Consider the following 20,831-nt stretch of genomic DNA (forward strand, 5'->3'; position numbering starts at 1 on the left):
AAAAACATTTAATATAAAAAAATCCACTGATGTCTGTGTTGCTACAAACTAAGGAATAATTTCAAAAAGTGACGAAAAATATATGAGGTAGTGCCTCATATATTTTATAGGTATTACGTACGCATAGGTATTACGTACAATTAGTGAAGTAACTACGTAAATTATTAAAGTATAGGATAAGATAAGAGTCAAGGTATTGAAGTAAATAAAAGGCTTACTATCGCCCAAGATCCAGATCACCCAAACCTCATCGTGTATTCCATACATCCCGGATACATATATAATTAATAATTATATTATCTACACCTTGTCATACAAAGGTTAAATACGGAACCCTATTACTACGACTCCGCTGTCTATCCGTCCGTCACAGGGCTCTGTCACCTCTTGAACCGTAATATTATTTACGTAAAAGGGTTACGTAATGGCATTCACTATGCTATAATATATGCTACAAATCTTTCGAAAACAATTATGCATTTCCGTCCGTGTGAATGTTCAACAAATTCAATTAACTAAACAAAATTAAAACCTCTATATTCCTTGGCATATATTGACTGTGATATAAAATGAAAAAGTTAAGTTGAGACTACATTTTCAAAAAGCTTAATCAGATTTCGTATATCGTATCTAATATGGTAAAGTAAAAGTATTACTTACAGTGTATAGCTGTTTTATGTGCTCTACACTTTTTTGCCTTACAGCAGTATTGGTGGAATTGTACAATATGGGCAGACAAATTTAAAGCACAGAAGAAGTTTGCATGCGACTAGATAATCACCCGTGTATTATATGAAATGCATTTTTAAAATGTTGTAAATATTGAAAGAACAAAACTATAACTTTTATTATTCCCGCGCAATATACAAATCAAACGTCAAGAGTGTTCTTTTTCTTTTTTTTGCTACTCATACAATCGTACCAGCCAGTGAGTATATAAATAAGAACATAACTTATAAAAATAACACATCATGAAAATAATATAAAATAACTAGCTGACCCGGCAAACGTTGTGTTGCCATATATATAAAAAAATGTTAAGGGTAAACATCCCTTATCACTTAGGGGTATGAAAAATAGATAGTAGCCGATTCTCAGATCTACTGAATACGCATATAAAATTTGGTGAAAATCGATAAAGCCGTTTCGAAGGAGTACGGTAACTAACATTGTGACACGAGTTTTATATATAAGAAAGATTAATTAAAATAATGCTAATAGTAAGTTAATTTTGATAAATTTCTGACAGTATATTATTATATAATTAAACTATAATTTGAGTATATTATTGCGCAAAAATAAAAATTGATCTATTAATAATATTTAAATATTTGTTAATAATTAAAATTTACGTTTTAACTTTAGAATAACTTTAATTTCTGTTCCATGCTTGAAATAAATATTTCATACACATGTACATTTGTTTTACTTTATTTTGTAGTATTAGTGGGTTGTATTTTAATGGTCTTTTGCTAAAAGTTGTTATGCTTTGTTTTAATTATATACCATTGGAACATTCTTGTATTTATAAATCCAAGAATGAGTTGTTGAGTCCAATTAATATTTTTTAAGTAAATCATTAGTTATTACTTACATATTAGTTATTACTTAAATAATATATAAAGCATTAGCTTTACTTAAATAATATTAATTGGACTCAATGGAATGTGTTTATCTATTCGATGCGTATATTATGAAGAAATATTCTTCTATTGACTATTGTCAAAAGATACGATCTATTCAAATCCGACAATTGCCATCTTTCCTAGAAAACTGATAAAACAGATTCGTATTATCAGCAATAAGTCCACTGTTTATAAGCTGATATCCATTCTCTGCTTTATTTGAAAGTATGTTCTATTGGAGTACTTCCGTTTTTTGGTGGCATTTGATGGCAAGATCTATAAGTAAAGTTTATTAAAGGTGGTAGAACTCTTTGTGGTTCGACTCCGGCGGCACCACCGCCACACCTATTTCTACCTAATAATAGCAGTGTTAAGCGCTGCTGTGTTCCGGTTTGAAGGGTGTGGTAAGGGAGACAGACTTTTCCGAGGCGTTCCAGCTTAGTCCTCAGGGGTAGCGGCGCATCTGTGGCCGACCTCAGGTAGGAATATCTAATCCTATCTGGGGTTGATTACAGATGTCCATGGGCGGCAGTAGCCACTTACCATCAGGTGGACTGCATGCTCGTCTGCTACTCTTATATTATAAAAAAAAAAAAAAAAAAAAAAAAAAAGTGAGGAGGTGACTTTTCAAAATATCGTTTATTATTGTACTTAAAATAGTCAATTTTCTTATACCACGATTAAATATATTTTGAATTTAATTACATACAATAAAAAAAAAACTTCTGTGTTCAATTGATACAATCCTAAAAAACGAAAGAACTTTTAACAAGCAAATGAGACATACCTTTTTAAGGCGGAATCTTCCTCTTACTGACACATATTCTGTATAGACGTATCTCCTAATATAATGTATATAGACAGGAGCCGGATAATAAAAACGGTAATACATAAGACGTCGGTTGAACCTAACTTCATGTCGTACACGATTGCCGTGTCCATGAACGTATGAGAAAGTATCGGGAGACGGACAGTATATATACCCGTATCGCTGATGTGATTCAGCGATATGATGCACTTGTATTGTCTAATTGATAGCTATTTTTAATTAAACCAAAAATATACTTAATGTTTCCCTTACGTGGATTATCTTAAATCAATGCGATGTCTTTGACTTACGCTCGTTTTCAAAAAAGGTCTTAACTACTGTATAAGACAATCCACTACTGTTATGTACCTATGTTATTTGCATATGCCGAAATACAAGCTGACATTATGTAAAATATTAAAAAAAACTTTTTGTGCAATATTTTAAAATATCTTATATCGTGTTTGAAGTATATTTTTCCCTCAGTTTCTATCTTTCTTGTATCATTAAACCACCAAGTATTAAACCATAATTGAATTGGTTAGGTAAGCGAAGACCCTTTAAGGTCGCAGAACAAATATGCTTCAACCGGGGACCCCTGCTCTATATGGAGTTGGATACCGAAGTCTAACTATATATTTAACATGGACTACTTACCATGAATAGGTGGACTGTAAAGGTCGTTTGCAGTTCAATCTTATTTAAAGAGCTTAGTCCTACGCATTCTCGTTATAATAATGGGTACTTTGAAAGCACAACATAAAAATTATAGTTACATAAGAAGTGTTTTTTCGATGTAGGTACTAAGTTTATTGTACGTCAGTCAATCGGTCACGTTACCCAAACTGATAAAGGATTAAATCTAACAGAAGTGTTTTCAACGTTTTATATACGAAAATACATACTTGCGATTAAGTTTTCATACCTAAATAATCAAAGGTATGTGATAGGTACTTCATTAAACGCACGACATTTTTTCACTACCTATAAGTATTAAAATAAATTTTGTAAATCCTACAAACCAAATAAATACAAAATAAAACATTTTCCGATATAATTTTTCCCCGTATTACGCAATTCATGAACTATTTTCCCAACGTACAAGCAAGAATCTGTACGCAATAAAAATCGCAACAATGTTAATTTCCATACGTACCATAAGTTATAGACATTTTGTGGATTAGGGGTTACTAACCCTCCCTACATTTTTATAATATAGGAGTAGCAGACGAGCATGCAGACCACCTGATGATAAGTGGCTACTGCCGCCCACAGACATCTGTAATCAACCTCAGACAAGATTAGCCTACCTGTGGTCGGCCACAAATGAGCCGCTATCCCTGAGGACTTGGAATATCTCTTGAAAAGTATGTCTTTTTACCACATCCTTCAAACCAGAACACAGTAGCGCTTAACACTTCTGTTAATAGGCAGAAATAGGTGAGGCGATGGTGCCGCCGGAGTTGAACTATAAGGGGTTCTACCACCTTTAACTTACAATAATAAAAATTACGTTTCAGTTTGAAAAAATCGTTATCAATAATAGACAGTAAACGTACATCATATCGACAAATCACATCAGCGATACGGGTATATAAACTGTCCATTGCCCAATGCTTTCTCATTTACGTTTTCACATATATGGACACGGCAACCGTGTACGATATGAAGTTGGGTTTAACTAACAACTTACGTAATACCGTTTTTGATATCCGACTTCTGTGTATAGAACGTATTATTAGGAGGATACACCTGTAGACTGTATGAGGAAAATTCGGCCTGAAAGAGAGAGGTATGTCCAATTTGCTTATTTAAAAGTCCTAGCGCTTTTCAGGACTAAATTCAGTCTGAACTCTAAAACTTTTCTTATACTTGATGTATTCCTGTAGTGTATTCTATAGCTAGCGACCTCTAGCGTATATTCTCCGTATATCCCCATTGTAATTTGTTGCAATTTAAGATTCATTAAGAGGTTGTTTATATTATAATTTATTCTAGTGGTTTTGGATTTTGTTTCAATGATGCGGCTAAAATACAAAAAGATAAAATAATATTATCAAATATTTTGCCGTCAAAGCAAAAGACATACGGAAATCAGTGAACAGATAGTTTTGTCCGATAAATATAGCACTTTATCGAGAAATATTCCATTAGAGATAGGTAATATACATTAGATTTATATCATGACCATCGCGTTGATAAAAAATGTCATATATTAATAAATAATGAGATATCTATCAGAAATATTATCTTTAAGGGGCTTTTTCTTATCACGGATCTAGGCACGCATGCCACGCATCCTATTGTTTCATAGTCCCCTTTGATCACCTGAAGTTGAAGCGTCCTATGATCACCCAGGTGATGTGCCAGGTGATCAAAGTGCACTAATGAGTGAAAAATGATTACCCAAGTGATGAAAGTGTTTCATACATATTTTTACAGTCATATAAGTCACACGCAGGACGCGGGGAGCTTAAAGAAACTTGATTCACGCGTGCGGCTGACACACGCATACGTGATTAAGTTAATTACATTAATTCGCGTGACAGGAAACAGGTCCTTAAAATCGTGAATTATTAATCTGGGCGCGGACTGCAAAATCTAAAAGTAAAAGGAACAGCAGAAATAGGAAATCCTGTAGCCGATATTGATTAAAACGAAAAATGTATAATTCGGTTAGGTTTCAAAGAGGCGCAGGAATCAAAAGAGTTAATTTTTCGCAGTCTACTTTTCAGTTTTATAATTATTCTACAGCCTTATTAATAAAAAATAAAATATATGTCCATAAAGATAAGTAAAACTAAAAAATAAGATCTTTAAAAGTTCAATAATTAATACTTTATGCTTTTAGTTGCAAAATTATGTTCAATGAAATCACTTTATATTTTTTTTTTCTAATATATGTACATAAATTTAATGATAAGATGAAACGTTTATCGAAAGATAGATTGTAAAATGAAGATTATATCTGATTACCTATCTTCACAAAATTTATTAATCTAAGATAATGCACAATGTTTAATATTTTTACTTAATATTAAATCATAGATATTGCAGTACTAATAACTGTTTAATTGGTGCTATTATCTTTCTTTTCAGATTTTAATTATATTAATATTAAATAAGTATATCAGAAAAGTAAATTAAGAAAAAAAAAATGGACGGAAATGAATGTAATATCATTCGAGGGAAGAGCCAGACCGAAGGTGATCATTTAAGAGAAGATAGCAACAAATTTAACGCACTAAAATCAGAAACCATCTCGAATAATGAACTACCTCAACATGTAAATGTAAATGAAAAAAACAATAGGAGAAATAGTCAAGATTCAATGCAAGTTAAGTTTAAGGGTGTAGATGATAAGGATAGTATAGATTCGGAACTACCAGAGAAGAAGCTGCCTCCGATTCCTGATGGTGGATGGGGCTGGGTGGTCGTATTCGCTGCGTTCCTAACATCAGTATGCTCTGACGGCTTAGCATATTCATTTGGAATTTTGCATGACGAATTTATCCGATATTTCGGAGAATCACAAGCGAAGACGTCGTGGATCGGCAGTCTTTTTATAGCAGTCCCCTTAATATCTGGCCCGATTATGAGTGCTTTAATAGAAAGATTTGGATGCAGAACCACGACAATGGTTGCTAGCGTTGTATCAACAGGCGGCTTCCTGCTAGCAGCAATAAGTAACTCAGTTGAACTTTTATGCGTAACTTTGGGCATTATCAGCGGTCTCTCCATGGGTATTCTGTACGTGACCTCTGTGGTTTCAGTAGCCTTTTGGTTCGATAAAAAAAGAACATTAGCAGTTTCAATCGCATCTTGTGGAATCGGTTTTGGAACACTCATATACTCACCTTTAACTAACTTCTTTTTGCAAAATTATGATTGGAGGAACACTTTAGTTTTACTCTCAGGAACTGTTTTAAATATGTGTGTTTGTGGAGCTCTAATGAGAGAACCAGACTGGGTAATAATTAAAGACAAACGGGAAGCGCAACAGAAGAAGGCGAAAAAAGCCAAACTAAAGAAGTCATCAAGTCTAGGATCAATTTCGGTTAAATCTGTGGGTGGTGAATCAATAGTTTTAGGATTAAATGAGCTTAATGAATTAGTAAAAAGTGGGCATAGTCCTGAGTACGTATTATCAATTTTGACATCAGCTTTAGCTGAATCTAAAGAGCTGGAAGAAATCACTCAAATGAATGCTGAAATGACTCATAAAAGGAATCATTCAGTAGTAGATTTGCCTACATTTATTCATCAGAATGAACCGGTATGTATCTCGTTTTACGAATATTTTGTAAATTGGACAAATAATATTTTATTTGAATATGTACTAATTAATGAGTTCACATGTGTTTATAGGTCCCTCCTGAAGTTATGGCAAACATAATGGAAAATAGGAATCTTTACAGTATCATACTGCAAAACTATCCGCATCGAATCACTCGTAAACCATCTGAAGTAAATTTTGGTATTGGAGGTGCATCACGTAAGAGTTCAAACGATTCTGGTCTTCACCCGTCGTCATTAAAAGCTATAAGTCCACAATCAACTCTAAAACATAAAAGTGAAGAGTTAGATCTGAAATCTGTTGGAGTTATTCCAAAATTAGAAAACAAATTAAAGAATGTAGATATAGACTTGAACAACAATATGGTGCATCCTAAAGATAAAAAAGTTGATCAGTTAGTTACTAAAGGCTTAGCGCTATACAGAAATCCTGTCGTGAATCGACGTGCGCTGATGGACATTCCCCAGCACAAATTACGGTCTGCCTCATTACCTGATATTTACAAAAATTCTGCCGCGTCAATTTGGTCAAAATCTGAAGATGAAAAGGTATTTTAATATTATTTTGTTACTTTATAGCTCTTATATTTTAAAATTAGACAAAGAGAAATTGACAAATAATTACGTAAGTAATTAAAATTTTTGTTATTCACAAATTGTTGTAAATCTAGAACATAAATATCTACCTTTATAGAAATATCCTTATATAGATAAAAACATACAAAGACGGGAATAAAGTTAAATTAGATGCGATGATTCAGATTTATGAATACTGAGAAATATTCTATATTTCATTTTTCATTTTCAGAAATGGTACGATCCTGTGGTGAAGGTGCTAAAGAAAAACTTCAACTTCAATTTGTTCACCGAATTCCATTTCTTGATGTTCAGTATCACATCGCTGCTCATGTCGGTGTGGTCCATTATTCCCTTCTTCTTCCTCAAGTCTTACATGACGGACCTTGCGATCGAAGGCGCTCCAACAGTCATGAGTATCATTGGGATAGCCAATGGAATTGGTATTGTAAGTGTTGAGATTGATTATTATCTTAACTTCCTTATTAATTATCCTTGCCGTTAAAATTTACTAAGATGCAGATGCGAAAAGTTACTAAAAAGCAGTATTTTTTATAAGCTAGAAGTAAGGAACGTACATGCTGTTCTTAAGTTTTGTTAAGTTAAGCATCTGATGATAAGTGGCTACTGCCGCTCATGGATATTTTTAATCAACGCCTGATAATATTAGATTACTATCTGACATCGGCAATAGATATGTTGCTACTTCTGAGTATCCAACTTAATACTCAGAGATCAGACACCTCAGAAGCCACACCACACTCACACCATTCTTACCACAGCGCTTAACGCTGCTGTAGCTGATGTGGGCAAAATAGGTATTCGGTAGATCTAATGAGACTTCCATGCACCGTCACCATCACCGTCACCAATTTCAAGTGATAAAAAATTGAACACTTAACAGTCACTCTACGACTGAATAAGTCTAATTCCATAATTTCAATTTTCAGATCGTCCTTGGTTGGTTCGGTGATAGACCCTGGTTTAATGTGACCAAGGCATATGCCGTTCTTCTTGCCCTATGTGGGGTCGCGGTGGCTGTCTATCCCTTCGTGATAAACAACTTCCCACTATTGATCGCTGTGTCCATAGTCTTCGGTGTGTCCTTCGCCAGTACCTACTCCTACACGCCAGCTATCCTCATAGAACTCGTGCCAATTGATCACTTCACTTCGGGGTACGGAATGGTCTTGCTTTGTCAAGGCGTTGGCAATCTGATTGGACCTCCTATTGGTGGTAAGCCTTTGTGTCTATAGAGTTATATTTTATTAACATTAAAATAATGAACGAGAATGCAGTCCACTGGTAAGCAGTGGTAACCACCGCCCATGGACATTTGTATTCTACCCCAGATAGGATTACGTTCCTTCTTAGAGTTGCCTACTGATGCTACTTCTGAAGACTAAGTTGAAACGCCTTGGACAAGTACCACACTCTTCAAAGCAGAAAACAGTAGCACTTAACGCTCCTGATATTACGAAGAAATTTATAAGGTGGTGGTGTCCTGTCGAACCACAACATCCTGTATATATTCATAACAGTATTATATAGTACTAGTTGACCCGGCAAACTTTTTACCGCCTCAAAATCTATTTATCAAATATATTTTATATAAAATATAGCCTATGTTACTCGTAGATAATGTAGCTTTCGAATGGTGAAAGAATTTTTAAAATCGGTCAAATAGTTTTTGAGCCTATTCATTAGAACCAAACAAACAAACAAAGTTTTCCTCTTTATAATATTAGTGTAGATTAATTAAAAATAAATCGAATAGATCTGAATACAACTGAAAAAATATTTTTACTTTCTCTCCAGGTCTCCTCTTCGATATATCGGAAAGCTGGGATCTAACTTTTTACGTGGGAGGAGGATTTCTGGTAATCTCTGGACTGTGTGTGGCTACCATCGCGTATATAAAGAATGTACGGATCATTGGCAAGGAGACTCTACTACTGGATGCGGAGAAACTGAAGAATCAGGATGCAGGGAACAATGTTTAAAATTACAATAATATAGGAGTTATTTATTTGATGTAAGAGGTTAAGAACATATGAAAGAAGGAAACAAATTATTATAATTTTTAAGGTGATTAAAAGATACAATTTAATAAGACAGTCGATTTATAATTGTAAATATAAATACTTATCCTCGTATTGTGTTTAATTAACATAACTTAGGTACTTTAATTTAAATAAAACGGTTCCATGGTAATAGATGCCAAAGTAGAAACATTTGTGGAATCATGTTATCGTGTTACTCAACAATAACGAAAGATCTAAAATATGTTAAATGTTACGTATCGAACACTAATGCTATGACTAATAACTAGGTATGTAAAGTTACTTTAATATCATAGAGGTAAATAGGCACAAACCAATTGTGATACTATACTAATGTAAGCTGGATATATAAATAAAACGTACGTACAACTGATTTTGTTTTTTTATTTACGAATAATAATAGTAAATTGCCTTTATTTATTTGCGCGATTTTATCCCGAAGAGCTCTTGTAGGATAAATCATTAATTGAATATTTTTTGTAGGGGATGTCAAAAGAGTGCGAAGTCTACTTTGCCCTTGGCCAGCGAAAAAAACAATGACAAATTCTCACCACAGAACATAATCCCATAAAAAATAATATAAAATGTAGGAAATGCATAAAAAGACAAAAAGTTGCGAGATCTAATATTGATCTATATCCAAAATCTATCGGTGTTATAATTCGCTGTTATAATTTTTACCTAATTAAGTAACTAATATTACTTGTATTATGCATGCATGCAAACTTTGTGGGTACCCGATATGTGTGTTTTTATTACTACCGCTTTTGTTTGTTTGTACGCTCTCTAATGAATTGTAATAGCATAGTACATTTTTGTAAACTTTCTCATGTAAGTGAATGTCATTAATTCTTAATGAGAAATAAATATCTAAACCCATTATTTATGAACGGATGAACTAATCATATTTACATTATAACTGAAATCAGGCGGTAATATGATCGTCTGGAGCAATAAAACACTCTGGTCGCCATGAGTGTAGTGTGGGTATAAAATTAGCACTACAGATCTTTCCACTCAGCAATTAACTGTTTATAATATCGGTTGCCAGATAACCACAGCCTTGCAATATTGGAGATTAATAATAATTCGCCAAGAACGTGTCGAACTCGCACAAAGAGGCTTCAGTACTTCAGTAGTCGTCATCTGTAACTAACTAATTCTAATTCTTTTAAAGGTGGTAGAACCCTTTGCGGTTCGACTCCGGCGGCACCACCGCCACACCTATTTTTACCTAATAACAGCAGTGTTAGGCGCTGCTGTGTTCCGGTGGTAAGGGAGACAGACTTTTCGGAGGCGTTCCAGCTTAGTCTTCAGGGGTAGCGGCGCATCTGTGGCCGACCTCAGGTAGGAATATCTAATTCTATTTGGGGTTGATTACAAATGTCCATGGGCGGCAGTAGCCACTTACCATCAGGTGGACTGCGTGCTCGTCTGCTAGTAGTTTTTATTTTTTATAATATAGGAGTCTATATTATAAAAAAACTACTTTTATTTAAATCCGATCACTGATGCATCGACATTTTTAAGGACTATGATGATTGTCTAATATTTAAGTCAGCTGTCATCCACACCCTTGCATCTAAACGACAAACTACATCACGCTAGAAATAGGTGTGGTGGCGGTGCCTCCTCGGCTTAAGTATGCTGGATCAACCGTTCAAATGGATAATGAGTATAAGCTATTATATCAGGTAGGATTAAATTTGTATATTTAATTGATTTCAAAATTAGAGGAGATTATAAATCTAACTTATAATGTGAGTGATGTTACTAATGTAAGCATTTCCACTATGTTTTTCATAAAAATAAAACGTGGGCATACTACTCATAAGTATCATAACCGTATAATTGTTTTTTTTACTGTAGTTTTTACTACATTTCAATTTATTTTATAGCACTCTGTGACCTAAACCCGCATTTTAGCCACGCTTTTCCGTGCCCAAAGTAGCCGATTTTTACACCGTGCGAATATCAATACACTACCCTCGCTGCGCTCGGGCGCTAACTTCACGCCGTGCAAAAATAGGCTTCTTTGGCCACGCGTACCGTAATGTACTATTATACTTTTAACATTTTAATACTTTTATTTATTTTTGATTTACTTACTTTAATTATACTTTTCTTATTTTATGCCTGTAATTTAAATATCTTTTAATTAAATTCTGATAAAATTTTGTTCACATGTGTCCTTACATTTTCCTATTATAATAACCATCATAGTCACCCTACGATGAGTCAGACGGAGGCGCCAATATATAAACCCATGAATTTCAGTCGGGTTTCAGCAAACGGCACGAGCAGAGGTGTTCGGGCAATATGAGGCTGTATTCCCACGCCTTCACTACTACTTTTCCAATTAACAGATTATTGAACATTCACATTCGATTAAAAGGATTCAGGTACAAATAAATCATCGGAAGCTGTTAGGGACGACTGTGAATTAAGGTATGTTAATTTTTAGCTATTTGTATTTTAAGTATACTTTGTCTTAGAAATAATCAGCTAAGTGCGTGTCGAACATGCACACTTAGGGTTCCGTATGGAATATTTAACACTATATAGTTAACAATAATATTTTTACAATTTGTTATTATAGAAGAACACGCATTGTGATTTTTTTGAGTATCTATTATTATATTACGCTGTATTAGTATTATTTTATTACGCTGAGGCTTAGTAATAGAGTCCCGTTTTTGTGTATATTATTAATTATTGTCTATCAGTTAATATATCTGAAACGATACGAGTGTATTCTTAAATATTTCTCTCATTTTAAGATAAGTGTACTGAAACTTTGATTAGAAAGTAAGTTATGCTAAGCCCTTTTTGTAATGATGATGATGACCCTACAATAAGTTTCCTGAAAGATGAGACTCACTCTAAAGAGAGTACTGAAATGACAAATCCAAAATCATTATGTATATTTCTGACCTGGCATCGTACCTGTATCCCTCGAGTGTCAGCTTAGTATGACCTCATCACGATTCGCCTATAGCCTAATAGTAATAACTGCGATTGACTTATAGGAAATATACAGGATTGGTCATGAAAAAATTCCATTTGTGGTTCCTTTTGAGTTCAAAGTTAATAAATAGATTATGCTTGTCGCGGTAGCCTAGTGGTTTGAAAAATGGGGACGTCTCACTGAGGCTTCAGGGTCGAGTCCCTTTGATTTAGAAGTTATATGCTTATTAGAAACTGTTAGTTCCTAAGTAACCTATTTGTGCCCCACTACTGGGTACGGGTCTCCTCTCAGAGTGAGCAGGATTAGGATGCCGCGCTGGCCACTTGCGTATTGGTTCACATACCTTTAATAACTTTTTGTCTTTGAAAAATCGGATTTGACTCTTAAACTCCCTGATCGAGAGGCCGAGTAATAGCCACTAGGCTATGCTGAAAAAAAGAAAAACGATGTAAGAAAAAAATACTATTCAAATTCTCAAAGTAATCCAAGTCATGTAAAGTTTACCAATATCTTTAATGAGCGTGGTGAACTATGGTACACTGTTGATCGTGAGAAGAGACCGTGCCCCGCAGTGGGGTAGAAATGCATTGCAGGATCCATTCGCGTTTGTATTTAATTTACTGTAAAATTTCCTGTTCATCAAGTCAATGTTTATGAGCTGAGTAATAATTTATTTTAGACCACAAAACAGGATAGGAATACGAAATATCCTATATATTATGTTATTTGACGCAATATATGACGTCATTTCAAGAAATACTCTGCGATATGCAGGATCCTTACTGCACTAAAATCCCTTTGTGGCGTAGCGCTTAACAATGTACAAGGGATCCTCAACCGAATGCATTAGAATCGTCTTATCGCAACACCATTTTTGGACTCAACCCGGGCAAGAACTAATGTTGATTTGCACCTTCAGGTGTCAGCGATTGCGATATATACAATTGTCCTTTCCGAGGTCGCTGGTCGGTTCGAGTTCCTACTCTTCCGACCCGCAACACTGAAAGACCCTTTTTGTCACCTCTTACGGCAGGCAGGGAATACCATAGCACGTATTTTACTCCTGAGCTATAGGGACAGTATACTTTACTAATTATATAAAGTTTATTACAATTATGATAGTAAAATCCATCTTTTATAAATCACTTATTATATTATATCAAAATCCATCGAACACATAGAGCGGATCGGAAATAATTTTGTAAACATGCTAATTAGTTGTACACACAGACATGTACACTGTGAAGATGTGTAGGTAAATACAAGTGAACTCGCAGTATTTACTTAACATATGATTTGTTAGCATACCAATGTAGTAAAGTGAGTATGATTTTGGCCTACTTTAGGTCTCAGGGAATATGGAAGGTTTTTGCTGGCGTCACACATAAGCGGGTATTTCGCAATATTTTTTCAAGACTCTGTGAAAAACTAAGATGTTTTTAGGGTTCCGTACCCAAACTGCCGAAATGGACCCTACTTACTAGGCTTAGCCTAGCTGTTTGTCCGTCTGACACAGGGTTCTATCACTTGAACCATAATTGATAGACATAAGATTTCTTACAGTAGGTATATGTGTAGGTAACGGTGGCAGTTATAATGACAATTACTAAAAATAAAAAAGCTTAAAAATTAATAGTGCTCGCCATACAAAAATCTTCTATTATTCGACGTTTTTCTCTTTATGTAATAGGTAGACGAATTAAATTATCACAAACCCTTTAGTTCTATGACTTCTATGAAATAAAATCCTGAAAGTAATAATAAATGAAAATTACACGGAACAGAACCCTCCGTGTGCAAGATCGACTCGCACTTGGCTAATTATTAGTTTTTGTTTAATTTCACTACATAGCTGTAATATAAGCATTTCTAGTCTAAATAAGAATGTGATAAATGGACGTACAAACAGATAGAAGAACAAGATAAATTGTTAAATTTTACGCATTTAACTACAGATGTCTACCATAAGAATTTAATTATCTAAGTCATCACCATTTAATCTACAATATTTGTGTAAGGTTATATGTATATATTTAGCGTCATTAACAAACAACTATTTACATTTCAGTAATCACCGTCACATGGTAAGATTAAGTGGTATAATTAAAGCTTATACCGTAACAGCAGACACAGCATGGAAGGAAATGAGCAGAACGGGTCAGTTAAAAACGTAATTGGTGATAAAGGAAACGAAGACTTAAACAAAGTTAATGCACTGAAATTAGAAAACAAAGAAATAGCAGAATATCGTGTTCAATATGATAACAAGAGTAATGATAGTAAATCAGTTACGGAGGACAGAGTAAAGTTTGAAGGTATTAGCGACAAAGACAGTATTTGTTCTGAGGAACTGCCACCTATTCCTGATGGAGGATGGGGATGGGTTGTTGTTTTTGCTGCGTTTATGACTGCCACCTGTGCCGATGGATTAGCATATTCATTTGGTATACTCCACCAAGAATTCATTATTTACTTCGCAGAGTCACAATCAAAGACTTCCTTAATCGGCAGCCTTTTCGTGTCAATTCCGTTATTGTCAGGACCGATAATGAGCGCTTTGGTTGATAGATATGGATGCAGGATTATGACAATTACCGCTAGTGTTATATCAACTTTTGGTTTTTTACTAGCAGCTGTAAGCAATTCAGTTGAAATTATGTGCTTGACTCTAGGCGTAATTAGTGGTCTGTCGATGGGTGTCTTATATGTGACATCAGTAGTTGCGGTGGCGTTTTGGTTTGATAAAAGAAGAACCTTAGCAGTCTCTCTCGCTTCATGTGGGATCGGGTTTGGAACTTTTATTTATTCTCCGATGACCGAATTTTTCGTTAAAGAGTACGCCTGGAGAAGTACCTTAATTTTGTTAGCTGGTACTATTTTAAATGTAAGCGTTTGCGGAGCGTTGTTGAGAGATCCAGACTGGATAATTTTAAAGGAGCAACGTGAGAAGAAAGTTGCTAAAACAAGATCTAGAAAATCATCAAGTGCTGGATCTATTTCTTCTAAATCAATTGGTGGCGAGTCAATGTTTTTATCGGCAGATGAATTAAATGACTTGGTGAAAAGTGGAAAAAGTCCAGAATTCATTCTTGCAACTTTAACGTCTACTTTAGCTGAAGCCGAACAATTGGAAGCAACTACACAAATGAACGCAGAAATAACTCATAAAAGAGTACATTCTGATGTTGCGTTGCCCACATTTATTCAAGGAAATGAACAGGTAATTATTAGAATGTGTAAATCTTTTTATTGATTTTTTAGGCTTAAAGTCTTTATGTACTAAAAAGGACATGCTTACCTAATGTAGTCACTTTACCTTATTAAATTTTCAATACTCGAATGCCACTTAAATGCACAAATCATAAACAAAATACTTTATTAGAACTTCATTTTTCAATGTTTACGAACAAGTAATTTTCTTAACTCAGATACTGTTTAGGAATTTGTTTCTAGATTAAGCATAACAATCACTTCAATATCGTTTTTCAGGTACCTGCCGAAGTTATAGAGAAACTGATGTCTAATAAGCGAATTTATAACATACTGGTGCAAGCTTACCCACATGTTATACAACGAAGAAAGTCCGATGTCAATTTGAACGTAGAAGAAGCGCCACAACACAAAAACAATCCAGCACAGCTGCCAGTCACAGTCAAAGCTAAGAAGCCTGTTAATAAAGTTGAAAAGCTCTTAGAAACTAAAGAAATAGAAGGAATACTAAAAGTTAATGTTGAACCAACTCCTAAAGTAGACGTGGAAATAGCACAAAAACCAGAAAATATAATTGAACCAGTCAAGGAAAGTAAAATTGAAGTTTTGAATAAAAATCAGAACAAAGCTTTAAATGCCAACTGGACTACGAGGAGGTTAAGTACTGGTCATCATTACTTACGAGATGTTCCTATATACAAGAATACGATTGTACATCGTGGTGCTATGCTGAATATACCAAGATATAAGCTTAGAGCTTCTTCTTTGCCAAATATATATAAAAATTCCTATTGGTCTGTATGGTCAGACTCTGATGATGAAAGGGTATGTATCTTACATTTATCTAGATGTTTTAAACATATCTTTGACGGCCCTCAGGGCACAGTGAATCCTAATACAGGGTTATGAGTGTAGATGAAGTGATGAAATATGTCTAACCTCCTTATCTTAATTACTTCATTAAAGTACCTCAAATAAAATGAGAAAATCATTCAACATATTTTTAAGTCTTTAATAAAACCTTTGAGGACTTTAAGAAAACCTTAACCAAGAGGTTTATTCTATTTTTATTATTTATTTTATTGTTAATCCTGAAGTTGGTTTTATCAGTCGCCGTCGCGTATACGAGTAGACATTTGCAACAACAGAACATAACAATGCTGCCCGGTTTTAGAGAAAACTTTTCGAGTTTCTTTTATAGATTAGGTAATTCATATAAATTCCTAATTATAATGTAGCATACTTCGTTTTTCAGAAATGGTACGACCGAGTAATAGAGGTTTTGAAAGAAACTTTTGATTTCAAAGTGTTCACGGAGCTACATTTCTTGGTGATAAACATAGCGTCACTGCTCATGTCGCTCTGGTCCATCATCCCGTACTTCTTCCTCGCGTCCTTCATGGTGGAGAATAAAATGGAGGGCAGTGCCGTCATGATCAGTGTGATTGGAATTGCAAGTGGTTTTGGAATCGTAAGTGTTTATTTTTCCATTATTGCTGTAAATGTGGCCACCGACACAAGCACAAACCCATTAAAATTAGATTTCTACCTGAAGTCGGTCACTGATGTTGCTGTCCCTGATACCTGAGTGGGAAAGCCTCGGATAAGTTTTTTTTTTATTATATTGGAGTAGCAGACGAGCGTGCAGTCCACCTGATGGTAAGTGGCTCCTGCCGCCCATGGACATCTGTAATCAACCTCAGATAGGATAAATATTTCTACCTGAGGTCGGCCACAGATGCGCCGCTACCCCTGAGGACTAAGCTGAAACGCCTCGGAAAAGTCTGTCTCCCTTACCACACCCTTCAAAAGGGAACACAGCAGCGCGTAACACTGCTGTTATTAGGCAGAAATAGGTGTGGCGGTGGTGCCACCGGAGTCAAACCACAAAGGGTTCTACCACCTTCAAGTATGTCTTCTTTATACATCCTTCCAATATACATTAGCGCTTGACACTGTAGTCATTAGGCAGACATACTTGTTGCGGTGGTATCTCCGGAATAGAATAACTAAGAGTTCTAACTAATTAGAAAGTATAAAGCGTGCCACTTACTTCTGCAGTATATTTTTGCTCAACTACTAAGTTAGTTCTAGACAACTACAGTCATTTAGTTGTCTAAAACTAACTAAAGTCAGATGTCAATCTGCCTATTCGATTTGTATCAAAGTGCCAAATAGAGCCCTTAATGACCAACTGTTGTAATTATTATTTTATTATCCTTCTCAGATACTTCTTGGCTGGGCGGGCGACCAACCCTGGTTCAACGTTACCAAAGCGTATGCCATATGTCTTCTAATATGCGGTCTGTCTGTCGCCGTGATGCCATTCGTCATCACCAACTATTGGCCACTGATCATCGTGTCAGCTGTCTTTGGGCTATCCTTCGCCAGCTCCTACTCCTACACTCCGGCGATTTTAATGGAATTAGTGCCAATTGATTACTTTACCATGGGCTATGGAATGATTTTGCTGAGCCAAGGAATTGGGCATCTGATTGGACCACCTTTGGGCGGTACGTTCTCTGTTATATAGGATGTTTTTATATAATATAGAAGCAAACGAACATGCAATACAGTAGACTAAATTTTTGCTATAGATACTATTCATAGACCATAAAAAGACGGAAATTATTTTTATTAACATGTTTAAGTATTAATTGTCTAAAAAAAATCTACCAAATCATATTTTCTGTTTAAATTTTACGTAGTAAGTAGGTATATATAAATATTATGTTTTATTGCTGTAACATATTTAGATATTACCTCACTTAGTTTATGATAAACACTGTAATGCTTATGCAAATGAAATATGTTTACATGAATTATGTTAACACCATAGTATATAATTGTTTGTGTTTTGGCGCCGTGATATCACAAGATTTTATAATAATAGTATCAGATTCTTGTTCCTTAATTATACTATGGTACGGGATAGAGATAGACTTAAAGGAGTCATAAATACCTCACTTAGATTGCAACGCAGCAAAAATTATAATAGTTTTTTACGACCCGCGTTAGTTGACGACCCGAGTGGCGGAGCGGTCACCATGCCGGTCTGACGCGCAGAGGGTCCCGGGTTCGATCCCCGGCCAAGACAGATTTCTAAATGATGAATTTAGATTTCTGTTTCTGGGTCTGGGTGTTTGTGTATTTGTCTCTGTGTGTGTCCATAGCACCCACGATACAGGGAATCCTAGTGTGGGGCTGTGAGTGTAGAAAGCGAAAGCGTTTTTTACTCATAACAATATAGAGATTATACTAATTTAGGTTGCTTATAAAATGATGGCCGAAACTCATTTCCACCAATTATATCTTAAAAGAGGATTAAAATGAATTCAATACAAATATTCATAAAATTTATTTTCTTACTAAAATTAAGTAAAATAAAGAAGAAAAAAATAAAAAATATTTCTTTAATAAAAATGCATCATACAACTTTTTTGTTTCTAGGTCTTATGTACGATGTCTCCGGTAGTTGGGACCTCACATTCCACATAGGAGGCCTCTGGATCATCATCTCGGGAGGCTGTGTGGGTATCATACCGTACACGAACAACATGCGCTTGTGTGGCAAATCACCACTCTTGAAGGAAGCTGAGGAGGCAAAAAGCCGCACAGAATCTCTTGTTTAAATTGCCAAATTTTTGTAACTAATTTAAATAAATAAACATAAATATATTGTGTTTTGGTTGATTTTTGTTGTTTTTTTTCTCTTATCCCAGTATTTATTATCTAAAACTTTAAGTATTATACCTTAGAAATTGGTACAAACCGTCTTTTGTGATTCCGCCTTAACGCTAGAAAAAATCTGTACCCGTCTCTACAGTAAGGTTAAGCAGTTGCAAAGAAATGCGGTCTTTGTTTAGGAATGAAATAATTATTATAACTATGTATACAGTGTTTCGTTAGTAGGCCAATACAAAATACGTTTCATAATTCCATATCATTTCTTTGTATACCTATTGTTAGATATATATGTTTATAAGAATAGACTAAAAAGTTGGATACGGACTGAAGAAAGTATACCGTTCTTATTTTAGTCAAAATTCTTTAGATATAACTATCTAGCCTAATTTGAACTTGGATTCGTAACTTAAATTTATGGGGAATTGAAACTACGATTCGCTATACAAAATGTAAGAAAGCGTACGAATGTTTGAATCAAAAAGGAAATTCCTAAGAAAATAAACGTTAACTAAATCATAAATAGCCTAAGCCCTATACGACACATCATTAAGGTCGCGATTGTCACAATAAACACTGTAAATCCTTATTGTTTTATATAAATAACTTATCAGACAGTCAGATCGAATTCAAATAAACTTTATCATTATGACGGTAGTTACCTGATTTTGTATTCTTGACCTAAATATATATTGTGTAATCTTTGAACTGTTTATATTAATAAAACGAGTTGCCTTGTGTACCGGCCTAGAATAGAACCTTTTCTTTCATCTATATTTAGTTAGGGCTCGTACACAAAACTGCGACGCGACGCGATGCGAATTCGCAACACAGAAAATTGCGACACGAATTGCTGCGATGCGATATCGTGCGGCATAGCGTCTCCCAGGGTGACCATTCTTTCGACAACCGTCAACCGCACGGAACGTATTTGGAAAATTAGGTCGTGACATGGATCGTAAAAAGAAGTGTGCACTTTTGTTATTGCTTAAGAGATACAGGAAAGAGTAACAAAGAAAATGTTGGGTTCATCCATTGATCATATATAATTTATTTTATATTTAGTTTCCCAAAGAACAGGGCGTTCCTCAATCAGTAATAAAAAAGTCAACGACGTAATTTGTAATTTTTTTACATTAAAGTATACGTCTTCCCCACACGCTGTCTCAGAACGAACTAAAAATGGCGTCAACAAGTGTGACGAAACATCGCAGGAATGTGCGATGCGAATTAATTCGCAAGTCCGTGCGATGCGTCGAGGGAGCTCGCCGATTTTTACGACGCGACGTCGCATCGCAGTTTTGTGTACGAGCCCTTAGGTAGGAAGTTGTCTGTTGTATATACCTAAGTAGCAAACGAGCAAACAGTCAACCTCATGATAAGTATGCCAGATAGGAGGAAGTGATGGTTGTAGAACCCTTTGTGGTTCGGCTCCGACGGCACCACCGCCACACCTATCTCTGCCTAATTATTACAATCAGGGGACTGTACGCTATTTCTATATTATAAAAAAAGACACAACAGTGACGAAACTATTGTTCTAAGACAGAAATAGATGTTACAATTATTTATAGCGTACTATAAACTAAGAGATTATTTGA

The 20,831-nt window shown here is 35.0% G+C and overlaps 2 protein-coding genes across 2 annotated transcripts; both read left to right on the forward strand.

The window, feature by feature from the left end:
• Positions 1-5,568: 5,568 nt before the first annotated feature.
• LOC140749163 (monocarboxylate transporter 9-like) lies at positions 5,569-9,313 on the forward strand. Its single transcript, XM_073082206.1, has 5 exons — positions 5,569-6,709; positions 6,802-7,278; positions 7,538-7,753; positions 8,256-8,541; positions 9,124-9,313. Exons 1-5 carry the CDS (start codon positions 5,591-5,593, stop codon positions 9,306-9,308), a joined length of 2,283 nt encoding a protein of 760 aa, XP_072938307.1. The 5' UTR covers positions 5,569-5,590; the 3' UTR covers positions 9,309-9,313.
• Positions 9,314-11,659: 2,346 nt separating this feature from the next.
• Positions 11,660-19,239, forward strand: LOC140749081 (monocarboxylate transporter 9-like). Its single transcript, XM_073082104.1, has 6 exons — positions 11,660-11,816; positions 14,405-15,556; positions 15,826-16,371; positions 16,802-17,017; positions 17,774-18,059; positions 18,997-19,239. The coding sequence occupies exons 2-6, from the start codon at positions 14,471-14,473 to the stop codon at positions 19,176-19,178; spliced, it is 2,316 nt and encodes a 771-aa protein (XP_072938205.1). The 5' UTR covers positions 11,660-11,816; positions 14,405-14,470; the 3' UTR covers positions 19,179-19,239.
• Positions 19,240-20,831: the final 1,592 nt, after the last annotated feature.

Source organism: Epargyreus clarus, unplaced genomic scaffold (genome assembly GCF_041222505.1).
Source record: "Epargyreus clarus isolate Ecla_fem2 unplaced genomic scaffold, WU_Ecla_fem_2.2 ptg000017l, whole genome shotgun sequence".
Taxonomy (NCBI): Eukaryota; Metazoa; Arthropoda; class Insecta; order Lepidoptera; family Hesperiidae; genus Epargyreus; species Epargyreus clarus.

What these genes read in the sequence shown, in the direction of transcription:
- LOC140749163 (XM_073082206.1), top strand. Translation starts at nt 5,591, where the DNA reads ATGGACGGAAATGAATGTAATATCATTCGAGGGAAGAGCCAGACCGAA. An exon ending in CAAAATCTGAAGATGAAAAG is followed by an intron (nt 7,279 to 7,537) that starts GTATTTTAATAT and finishes TTTCATTTTCAG; the next exon opens with AAATGGTACGATCCTGTGGT. An exon ending in GATTGGACCTCCTATTGGTG is followed by an intron (nt 8,542 to 9,123) that starts GTAAGCCTTTGT and finishes CTTTCTCTCCAG; the next exon opens with GTCTCCTCTTCGATATATCG.
- LOC140749081 (XM_073082104.1), top strand. Translation starts at nt 14,471, where the DNA reads ATGGAAGGAAATGAGCAGAACGGGTCAGTTAAAAACGTAATTGGTGAT. An exon ending in CAGACTCTGATGATGAAAGG is followed by an intron (nt 16,372 to 16,801) that starts GTATGTATCTTA and finishes TTCGTTTTTCAG; the next exon opens with AAATGGTACGACCGAGTAAT. An exon ending in GATTGGACCACCTTTGGGCG is followed by an intron (nt 18,060 to 18,996) that starts GTACGTTCTCTG and finishes TTTTGTTTCTAG; the next exon opens with GTCTTATGTACGATGTCTCC.